At 37.9% G+C, this 12,301-nt stretch overlaps 1 protein-coding gene and 1 pseudogene across 2 annotated transcripts in view; both read right to left on the bottom strand.

Moving 5' to 3' along the window:
* Nucleotides 1–1,919: 1,919 nt before the first annotated feature.
* On the bottom strand, nt 1,920–6,854 carry LOC113054160 (developmentally-regulated GTP-binding protein 1-like; annotated as a pseudogene).
* Nucleotides 6,855–9,007: 2,153 nt separating this feature from the next.
* LOC113054122 (small conductance calcium-activated potassium channel protein 2-like) overlaps nt 9,008–12,301 on the bottom strand; it is a 32,513-nt gene continuing 29,219 nt past the window's right edge. Inside the window, exon 9 of one of the 2 annotated variants that reach the window (XM_026219458.1) lies at nt 9,008–11,032. In XM_026219458.1, coding sequence (XP_026075243.1) covers nt 10,757–11,032 — 276 coding nt within the window. In that variant the 3' untranslated portion in view covers nt 9,008–10,756. The remainder of the gene's footprint in view (nt 11,033–12,301) is intronic. The other variant, XM_026219459.1, reaches the window with a different exon arrangement.

Below are 12,301 nucleotides of genomic sequence, written 5' to 3'. Positions count from 1 at the left end.
CGAAGAAGACTTGTCCAAACGGCACAGAAGAAACTTCTAGTGCACTAAAACTGTTCTGAGGAATTGTCAGCGCAGCTCTGCGAGGAGAAAAGAAGAACAGTTAAGACATTCTGCAACTTATGCATTTAGGACTCTCGCCTCAATCTCGAACAGGACCATCTACAAGAGGTCTTGAAGAGGACCTTTCAACAGGTTCCCATTGGGATAGACGTCCTCAAAGCAGATCTTCATGCCGAGACCAATGCCTCTTGTTCTTGCCTCATCGACGACTAAGACCATCTGACGGAGCTTCTGCTTTGAGCTGGGAGTCTGGACTGGACCTGTTAGCCGAACTGAAGGCAAACTGTCCAAGGATGTCTCTCCTCCAACACCCCCATACTCCGCCCCGCGGGGGGGTCACACAATACCACCCAGGATAGGTGGGTTGCTGAAGAGAAGTTGGGTGGTGTGGGCCAGGGTACGTGTCATTGGGAGGGGGTAGAGGGTCCAGTTCCGCAATTCATAAATATTAATACAGAGTCCTCCCTCTTGAGGAGGGGGCAAATTCTTTAATTTTGTTAGAGGGGGAAGTGCTTTATTCACTTAATGGCTTTTATTAGTGCCCGGACTTCAACTCTTTCATTAGCTAAAGTGCTGCTATAATTTACAGGGGAAAGTGCAGCAGGGGAAGATGGGTGGGGGAAGGGCGGAGCTTGATGGGTGAGCACTGGCTCCTCTGCCATAGGCATACGTCCCTACCACCTTAAAAAACAGACTCAGATCAATGCCTGAATCTGCTTCCATTTCATCCCCACGAACCCAACAACCCCACCAGAAGAAACCGACTTCACACTTTTGCTGATGCCGCACTTTAAATTCTCATTGATAACTTACTGCACCTTTCAATTATGCTTGCTTTGAGAAAATTATTTATTGTATTGTCCATATTAGCTATTTTATAAACAGGGTTGCAGGTAAGAGGCTTTTTAATCACTCATTTTGAATAACAAAACCATATACATTTTTTTTTCAAAAACAAGAACACCAAAGAAATGCCCTGTGCATCGCCTTTTCTAGATGTTTTGAAAATGTAGATCATTATGCTGTATAATTTAAATTGATTTATTTGAGAACGCTTTGACATTGCTGCAGCTGCTTAAAAGTAGACTGCCCAATAACTAAAAAGAAATTGTGAAATAGATTCGTAAAGAGTCATCACAAATGGTCTTTTAAAGGGTTTCAACAGCTTTTGACAAATTAATTTCCATGTTGTGATTATTGCAGAAGCATTTTAAGAAATCTTTTTTATAGAGATTCTCACAAGAACTCACAAAAATAAATCACTAGCAAAGGAATAGCTTACCACTTGAAATAGGCTTATATTTACTATACTATTTTATATATTTTCATGATCAGGTCTAAAAAATTACTTTTTGTAACAAAATGTCTAGGTTTTCCATGACTGGTCGAAATGCATTATCCCAAGGCCCTTAAAATACTACAATTGGTTTATTTTTTAATTGTAGCGTTCTTGACTTTAACTCGTATGCAATTGCAACAAAAATACTTCTTGGCTGATTAACCTTTGGGGCAGCTTGCACCCATCGCACATTCATAATGTCAAACGTCTCTAGTGAGTGGCCCAATTTAAGGGCACCAGTGCTTCTGACAGGGTGTGTATCCTTCCTTGTCCCATTCATTCGCTAAGTGGCCTGGTTATCCTGAGTGATTGATTGTCACAGAGGGGGAGGGTATAATATGTAGCCACTAGACTACTGGATTAAACCATGTGAAGTGCTGGTTACTCACTAGATATCTCATTTTATTTTGTTCATCAGGTAAACAATGCTAGCAATTGAAGAAAAAGACCTGGTAAAATTTTTTGTGTCGAGCATCAGCGTCACATTTAGACATTCATGGATTTGTATATTAGGATTTTATTGAACTTCACTTTGTTTATATATATATATATATATATATATAAATATCTATCTATCTATAACTGCATTCAGTCAAGTTTGTGACCTGGATTCAATAATGAGTAGACATGTAATATGCTGAATGTATTTGTGTGATTTACAGTCCAAAAATAAAAATGGAGAAATAGCAATCCTGCCATGGGAACCTTCAGGGCATTTATAAATGTCTTATCACTTCTTATTTGAAGTGTAATGATCATGCAAAGCATCAGAGTTCTTTTATTTCTTGACCAGCTGGATTACATCCTCATCTTCTAGCACATGGTCTTTGCCGACTTTCTGAGGGTTATGCTTCACTGACGACCCCCACACCAATGCACTGCAGAGAGAAGAGACATGATGCTATGCATATTTCAGTACGTATTCAACAGTATTCTACTAAATCTTTGGTTTGAATACATTCTTTGGTCTAAATACATGTGTGACGAGTGGGGCGGGGCCGAGAGACGTGGGAACAAGGAGTGAGGCCAGGTGTAGTGATTGGAGATGAGCTGCACCTGCGCCCCACCACCGGTCTCGAGTCCCACGTAGGAGATGGAAGGATATAAAACTGGAGCGACGAGCGTGAAGGACAAGAGAGGACCAGGCCTGGGTCTTATTTTATTTTTTGCTTTTTATTTATGCGCACCGCTCGTCCGTGAGAGGCTGGTGCGCTGTTTTGTGTTTATTTTATGATTATTAAAGTTTCTGTTTGATTGTGCGCCGGTTCCCGCCTCCTTCTTCCCGATGATTAGGAAGTTTTTATCATTACAACATGGTTTAAAATCTCCCAATATTTGAATGTAAACCAACTGCAAAGCCAAAAATTTATGATAAAGTTATTATCTCCAAAAGAAAGAATCGACTCTAAACAATAGAAACGAGTCATCAGTAATTCCGCTTCCACTATCAGGAATTTAAATCAGATCTTATTCTCTGGAACGCAACACAAAAGAACAATGACGCACAGCATAAATGAAATACATAATCGCTTTACATTCTAACGGACTTATTATGGCTTAAATGCAGCCCTTTACTAAGTGAAAACAGATACACGAGTCTCCTTGAACATTTTTAAGTCACTTACTATTTTAATTCTTTGATGAGGTTTTTTTAATCTTCAAGCAGAAATCCTCAACGACTGTCTTTCCATCTGGAAGTACTACAGGTGCGGTGTAATCCGGAAGCTGTCCTTTCGGCTTTGTGTAGCTGTGAAATATCAATCAGGGTTATTATGCATTCTGCTGCGGCTTTATGATACATAGTGCATACTATACACTTCTGAAGACTGGCAGTAAGCACTATACGGCAGGACAGCACATTATGTTCCTGTACGCTTCACACAGGAGGCATTTTCCACTGAAAGTGACATTTTAGTATAGAAAGTGTACAGCAATTCACTTCTTTTCATTTAATTCCCAACAGTGGTTTCAGAAAATATGCAGCTTAATTGTGCTGCCATCTAAATTGTTCTGGCCCAAATCCTAAGCATGCCATCCCAAAACGCTCAACAATGAGCTCAGAGGAACATGTGACTCACATGCGCACTAGATGCAGGTAGTCCCAGATCTTTTTAACAAGTCGTCAAAGTTCCAGCGGTGGTGAGCTGAGATTGGCACACAGTGAGGGATTTTGTAGATAACATCCAGCTCCTCAATGGAAATCTGGTCGATTTTGTTGAGCACATAGATGCAGGGGATGTAAACTCTGCAGAGGAGAATAACAGCCATGTGAAATATCTCTTCTAAAGTGAGAATGACTGAGGATGGAGGACGTGAACAAGGTCCTACCGGTTTCCCTCCACCACGTCTATGAGGTTGTCAGCTGTAGCGTCGCTTCTTAGGGTTATATCAGCGTTGGGGATCTTATACTCAGAAAGAATGCTTTTCACAGTTTCAGCGTCCAGCTCACTTTGAGCACACTAAAACAAAAGTGTGATGATAACTGTAAACTTGACTGATCTGATTGATTACACTAAGAAACAAACATTAACACTCTACTGCAAGCCTAAGATGTATATAAAATAGTTCGTAATGAAGATATGGTTTGATAAAGAAGTACAAAAAAATAAAAAATTATTGTCTGCTGCTCCATGTGATCCATGTCATCTTGGCAAATAATAATAAAAAATTACGTGCAAGTTATAATAAACACTGCAATATTCCATAAAAAAAGGTTCTTTGAATTATTCTGTATCTATCTTATTAGCATTTACCATTTTTTAATTGAATTAAGCTAGGCACAAAGTCTATTAAAGTCTACCAATTAGTAGTTAGTGTCAGACTAATGTTTACTATTATAAACTTCTTTAATAGAAATGTGTAGTCATTCAATTTCACAAATATTCCAATAAGTGAAAACCTTAAATATTTATTCAATTAGCGTGACTCAAATCGGAACTTATACTTTTTTTATAATCGTATGCAATAGACCGTTAATAGCCCTCTGAAGTCGTACAGTTGCTGTGAAGTTGATTCCGCCCTTGTCTTTCTTCTTGAAGCCAATATTTGGTGGTGGCTTATTGAGTCGGATGCCAAAACCTTGCAACTCGTGTTCAATGAGCTTCTTGTGTCCAAGAGGCTTCAAAACGGCCAAGACAATCAAGAGAAGGTTGCAAGTGCGGCAACTGTTGGAAAGAGGCAAGATCAGGGAGTCTGAATGTGACTGGTAATGAAGCAAAAAAGTGCCAAAAGTGTCTTTAAATAAGAGTCTGCAGGGAATAGCAACTAAAAATAAAAACTCAGCTTTAGGCCATCCAATATATTTTTCATCAGGACAGATTTGGAGAAAGTATTTCAGTCAAAAGCAATGGTTTGAAGTTAAAAACGTGTTTATAGATTTGTTTGTTTATTACAAACATGCATCTTTTCACTTCACAACACACTAATGGACTGGAGTGGTGTAATGTTTTTGTCAGCTGTTTGTACTCTTATTCTGACAGCACCCATTCACTGCTGATGATCCAGTGGAGAGCAAGTATGGGTTTAATGAAATCAGTTGTATTTTTTCTCAAATTCAGTTTTATTTTCCCCAAATTATTTATTTTTCTGGACTTTTTAATGATTAAATTTAATTATCAAAAAACATGTTTAATTAATTAAAATCATGAAACTTATACACTTTACCATCAACTTATTAAAGTTTAACAACAATTACAGGCTTAGGGCCCTATTAACTGTTATTAATAGTTTGTATTATTACCATATTTTGTGTTTTGGTATGTCTAATTATTTGAATGCATTAAAAAAGTCAATTTATTTTGACAATAGCATTATTATTTTTTCTGTGTTTTTATGTGTATTTCATTTTTTCTGGTTATCAAATAAAGGCAAAAACCATTCAATTTATATTTTAATTAATGAAAACTAAATCTTTACTATTTACTATTAAAATTAAGACATGGAATAATTATTGTGTGATTATTCTTTAAAAATGAAGTTTTAATCATTTTAATAGAAGTAATAGTATTATGACTCTCAGAGCAGCTCTGGAGATGTTCATGTATTTATGTCCTCATGTAGCCAGATGGCAGATGATGTATCAGTGCAAGCGGCACGCACGCTTCAGTATGTGTGTAGTAAATGAAACCGCACATCTGTGTCATTCATTCTCACAGACACACAGAAACCACGCAGGATTCATATTCATATTTTAGTCTTTTTGCGCTTAATATTTACAGATACTAGTCCATATCGTGATATAATTTCAGTGTAATGACCTAATTAATTCATCCAACCTTCAGTGACAATCTGCAATATACAGTGACTTCCGTTGAAATGACTGGATTCTGTGTTTCCCGAATTGTGGAAGTCCTAAGCAAGTGATGCAAAGCTGAATTTCTCTGAATCTTTTTTCTGAAAAAGAAACAAACTCACCTATTTCTTGGATAGCCAAAGGGGAACTACATTTTCAGCGGATTGTAATTTTTAAATTAACTTTTTTTTTTTAATGGTCTGTTACCAGCAATAACTTGTCGTCCTCTTCCCTTGCCATCTTTGGCCCCCTCAATGATACCTGGGAGATCCAGAAGCTATTAAAACAAATACGAATCATTTAATCAAAAACATTCAAACCTGACTAATTTCTTTTAATGATTCACCAAAACTTTAAAGTGTTGCAAACTCACGTTCCTGGAGGGAAAGGCCCTCAATAACCCAATCTGACAGAAAACACCACATTCAATGCCTATGCTTTGCCTGGTAAATGATGAACAAGTGCAAAGAGTTTCACTTGAATCTTGGCTCCTTTATAGCCGATCACTCCCGGCACAGTTTTCAATGTGGTGAACTCATAGGCAGCGACCTCAGAGTACATGCCAGCCAGGTTACTCAGAAGAGTGGATTTTGTCCACTGACGGGAAGCTCACAAAACCTATTTCGGGTGTCACCAGTTTTTGCCACATCGAAACCTGCAGGAAAAACAGGTTGGTGAAAAACAACACACCAGCAGACCACAATTCACTCACTGAGGTCCAGGTGTGTGAAGCTCCAGAGGCGAGGTGTTGCAGCATCTGTGTGTGATGATGGTGCAGTACCCACCCTCTCCGGTGCCTCCTCCGCTGCCTCCTTTAGGAGTGATGAGCTCTCTCCTCAGTTTGGCTAATCTAGCCTTCAGCAGACCCAGATGATGAGCTGTGGCCTTGCTCTCGAGTACGAGCCATCTGCAGGACACAGACCATTCAGAAAATGGCACATGTACAATGACAATGTCAAGACAACAACAGTTCTCAACAGTATTATATAACATGTAACTGATCAGTTTACTGAATATAAAGTTCATTTCTGAAATTCCGCTGCATTCACTGTTGAATGGGTTTGGCGCTAAAGTGCTAACGGCTAGTTTTCATGTAAGTTACTGTTCATGTCAACCCACCTAATTCTCGATTTCGGCTGTTTTGGCGAGTAAACTCATTTTGGCTGTGGTGCTTTCAAAATCGTCACTTGAAAACTAAAAAGCTGATGTTACGTCATCAGTTATACAGCTTGTTGCCTCAAAAGCACACCGTTGTCATGCTTTGCCATGAGTTCACGCCACGCTCTTGCGATGTTTGGTCTCTTCACGTGCCTGACAAAACGGCTCTGCCTATCAGTAAAGAGTAAATATTTCTGCTTTATATTTATTGAATGCTTACTAAGGTTGCCATCCGTTCCTTAAAATACGGAATCGTCCCGTATTTGAGAATAAAATAGCGCGTCCCGTTTTGAATTAATGCGGGACGGGTTTGTCCCGTATTTTCGGAGTTGTCTTCCATGCAGCATCCCATACAAATCATCCAACCAAGTATAGGTCTCTGCAGGAAAGTAATGGGAGTTACAAGATCAAGGTGTTTTTACACCATGATACCTGATTGGTTGATGCAATAGTGACGTTAGGTTTAGGGGTGGGGTTGGGTAAGGGGGATCATTTAGATTGCATGATTCAGAAACACCCACCAGTTTGAAAACACCCACATGGTGATAAACGCCCACTTTTGCTCTGCAGAGACCTAAGTCTCCATCCAACCGGCATTCTGAGAAGAATCGTCCTATTCTGCACCTGATTGGCTAAGACTCGCTGCCATCGGTGCATTGATTGGTTTGTTTCAGGTTCACGGCCAATCAGAGTCAGAGGAGGGCGGGTCAATTTGTCGGCGAGTGTTCTCTGATGCGCACGGTGGCTTGTTCTCAAATATGCGACAGCATGCCTCTAGAGAACTCAATCATCTCCTGAGGCAGTTTTTTTTTCATCACCTCAATCTTTTTCTGATTGATTACAACAGATTTCATAGGTTGCCTATTTGTTAAGAAATAATGTTATAAATGTTAATGAATCATGTTATGGTATGATTTGTTGGTTTCACATGAACTGAGTAATTAATACATTTGTTACAGTATTTATTCATCTTTGTTAATGTTAATTAATAGAAATAAAGCTGTTCATTGTTTGTTCATGTTAGTTCACGGTTCATTAACTAATATTAATAAGATTTTAATAAAGTATTATCAAATGTGGAAATTAACATGAACAAACATGAACAATTGCTGTATAAGTGCAGTTCATTATTAGTTAATGTTAATTAATGTAGTCAACTAATGAACCTTATTTTAAAGTGTTACCGATTTGTTTATTACGGTTAAGATGTACAGTCAGACAAAGCATTATTTTAATAAGAGGGATATAGTTTATAATAAAAAATATAGTGCCTATGTGAAGCAAATAAACAACTTATTTAAGTTATTGCATTCTTCAATAGGCTACTGTAGAATTAACAATAGACTATATAAAATAGATTAACTTACCAATAATAATTTAAAAAAATTGTGTGTTTTACATGAATTTAGAAATGTTTGTAGATCGGTTATTTATTATGTGGTTTCACTGTTTGGATGGTGTTACTGTCTGCAAAAAATGACAAATATTTTATCCAAAATCTGTGTTCATGCCACCTTATACAATTACTAGATAACGCAGTTAACGCAGATATACCACACGGTTAAACACAACCTCAGCTATAAATTATAGCTGAGGTTGTGTTTAACTGTGTGGTATTTTTTATGAAAACATGTTTTAAGTTGTGATTTACTATCACTGGCACGTCATCGTGGCCCCGAGGGTGTCGCCCTCAGGCGTCCCTTATTTTTCTGTATTGAAGGTGGCAACCCTAATGCTTACAGTCCTTCCCTTTTCCATATTACAGGAGGATGCTGTTATAGATATACTTTAGAATATCAAGCTTAAATGTCAATACAGACAGACACTGAAAAGGTGTTCTGATTTTAAAAAACCTTGGGGTGGATTGGGAAATAAACTACATGTGATTTCAAAATTAAGAAAAAATTATTAATATTTATGTATTTGTGGTACCATAGCTTTTTTTTTCTTCTTTTTTTATAAAACAAGCCGTGTAATCTGGTTATTATAGTTTTGCTTTTTTAAATTAGTTTTTATTTTAATATCGTTTTCAATTTTGATTTAAATATTTAAATATATATATAAAACCTAAAAGCTAACACAACACACTACTGCATACACACATACATCAATGCTCAAACAACATACAGTTTTCTGTTAAATAGTTAATTTTATTGTTTATATTCATTTTGCATACAGTATTTAATCACTCATAGTTTCTATGTTGGTGAAATTGCTGGATCCACCATTGTTTCATTAGGTTCTGTAACCCTTTAATGACAATACACCCTGGGATGTTCTGTTGCTGGGCCAGGTTATGAAATGCACCAATATTTCCAACATGAACCCATCATATATCTTTAGAATCTAAAGAGCAGATCTATCATTAACATGCTATCAATAAATGATAGTAGAGTACGGTGAACCGGTCATAACCTCTCCTTGTGGTTATCAATTCTTGCATCAGACAGACATTTGTGTTAACATTCTGAATGGCATGAGACCGATTGATTGGAAAATAAGCATGAAACTCCTTTATTTTGATTTGTGCTGTGGATTTGTTTGACCTTTAACACCAGAAAAACAGAGGCTGAATTCACAGGGCCATCCCAGAGAAATCCATTACAATACAACGGTAGAGTTCAGCTCACCGGGGAATCTGAAGATCTTCCAGAGGACCATCCGTTTCCTTTCTTTCTACCCTTTTTGAAAGCTTTGGTTCTACATTCCACTTCCACACTCAAATATAGTTCTTTACCACACATCCTTTTGAGAAAGACAAACGCATTTGGAGGTGTGCTTGTCCTCATTAATATACAAAAATAGGCATTTCCGAACATATACAAGATTGTTGCTTGCTCTTAAACAGATCTACGTCTATAAATAGCATCGGGTAGATCTTGTTTTGTTTTGAAGACCGTTTAGGTGTAAAGCACACAAGTGAGCCAAGAGCGTTTCCTCTCAGCTACTCCATAAAGATACGTCAATCGCCATTGGGACTAATGGAGACGCTGGTGCAATAACAGCAGCCATCTAACATCTACTTTATAAGCACAGTCATTTCAGTTGAGGTCTCATTTGCTGCCCTTGCTGTAGCCGACACAATCATTATCGTTATACATTCTGGCCATTATCCTATGACTAAAGGTGTCTTTTCATTTGAATGAGCAACATAAATTCATATTATAGTCGGTAAGCGTTGAAGTGCATTGATAAAAAGTGCAAGTACAGATTCAGATGCATTAAAGTCGATAGGAGTAAATTGTTTGCAACGTGGCCCCCAGAATAGTCACTTGTAGAGGGCTAACAACAGAAGAAAACTACAGATGATGCTGTTTCTAACCTAAAATATATATGCTTTCTTTTGAGAGTGTAAATCTAGGGTTTCGATATTTGGACAGGATGGGGAGGCATTCCTCACCTGCCCCGTCTCGGGTTCAGGCATGCTATTATTTCCTCTATAAAGAGTTATGAATGCCTGTTAATTCAAAGAACAGGTCAGATCTCATTCACATATATGCAGAGACAGACAATTCAGAAGGAAGCACTAGTCTGGCACTATTCAGGGCCGTTTGAGGTGGTCACATTGCTTTCCTGAATTAAGTCCCTTGGGAGGACTTGCTTACCTAATAGCTTATCCATCATTAATTAACATGTCATATACCTTTCCATCATTAGTTACTGAGAAAAGTCTCTCTGTGATTCTGTCAACAGAGAAACAGCATCATTTATTGAGGTAAAAAAAAAAAAAACATCAACAAGATATGTGAGGAAGTTTCCATTTCAACCGCATTATCCCTGGTAACCTCTGATGGTGTCATCAGAATTTGGATAATACTTTATTGAAACCATAAGGCTTTACAGTAAAATGCAACTTGGCCATATGATGGCGAAAGTCTTCTCCGGAGACGCCGGCTGGGCTGGCAGCTCTAGCTGCTCTCGGAGGAAGTGGGCGGTGCGGTGGAAGACGATCGGCGCCGGGAGACAGATTGCGAGCGCTCGTGGTTGTGTTTTTCGTACGGCTGGAGTTGCACCTCCAGGAAGTCCCGGTGTTGCTGGCTGATCACCTGACTGATGAGGCCTGGAAGCGCCTGTAAGTTGCTGAGCAATGTCTCCAGTTTGGTCTCCAGCAGTGCAATCCTCTTCTCCATGTCCTCGCCACGCTCGTTCAGGTCTGAGACCAGGTCGTACATGACGTTTTGAGTCTGAGATGAAGCGAGGGAGAGGTTATGATTAACAGAGATTCATAAATGATTGTTTGAACAGCCTGGTGATCTAAGCCTAGTGCTGCGTGACTAGGTTTGATTAAATTTATTTTTTATAAATTGACCATAAAAGAAGAGTCAAGCAGCTGCATTTGAAAGGTGTCCTTATAAAGCACTCGGGTGATGGATTGCCCAGATGAGAGATGAAATGTATCATCCATATTTTGAAACATCTCAGTTCCCGGTACTGACGACATAAAAGGTCTTTCATGACATTGCATCATGCACACAAACTTCAAACTCAGACATCTACAGTAGTTACAAGCAACTCAGTGTACCTAACACACATTAAAATACACCAGAAATGTATTTATATATATATATTATTATTATTATTATTATTATTATTATTATTTTTTAAAAATATTTTCAATATTTTCAAAAGTCTGAATATCGTTAAAGAGCAGACAAAAGTGCAAATAAATATTTTTTTAAAAATCAGAAAAGTGTGAATACCTCTAAAAATATCAAACAACTTTTGGGCCTATGTACCTTAAGAATGCTTAACTATTTAATAGCTAGAAAAAGTATTCACACATAAAGTAACTTATTTATTGCGTTATCTGTAACAATAATTATTCGTAAATTATTAAAATAAGACAGCATATTGCTTTCAGTCATAAAAAAACAATGTCACTCAATCTATACTTAAGATGAAGCTCCCTACTTTAACTGAATTAAATGTGATTTGGTTTTCTCTCGTTTTATCACCCATCAGGTAAAAACAGATGGCATAGAAAAATTACACCTACACAAACTTCACACCTTTCCTAAACAAGCCACATGAGTTGAAGCATAATTCATGTCTGTAGTCTATAACTGTGTGGGACAAGTTATGCAATGTAGTTTAATACTTTGGCTTAGGGGTTTGTTCAAATCCCTCACCTTAAGTATGAGCATCAGTGACACTAGCATTAGCAAACACTATTAAATATGAAGAAACTAACTTCATTACTTTCTGAAGAAAAGCTAAAATGAACAAAAGAGCTTGCAAAAAATAAACAAATCACAGGTGTGGGAACAGAAGTTGCAGACCCATGGGCTGTCTGAAGGTTGCAGAAGCACTGCAGCTGCTTAAGTTATTTTAAGCTGCATTATAGGATAAATTGCCACTGGGAGCAGCTGCGGCCATGATTAATGTTATACCGCCCTCTGATGGTGAGAGGCAATTACAGCAATGATAAAAGGAGACAGAAACCAGTATGAGTC

The sequence above is a fragment of the Carassius auratus genome, chromosome 35 (assembly GCF_003368295.1).
Source record: "Carassius auratus strain Wakin chromosome 35, ASM336829v1, whole genome shotgun sequence".
Taxonomy (NCBI): Eukaryota; Metazoa; Chordata; class Actinopteri; order Cypriniformes; family Cyprinidae; genus Carassius; species Carassius auratus.
Note: the sequence above shows the minus strand (reverse complement) of the source record. Positions and strands in the feature narration are given on the sequence as shown.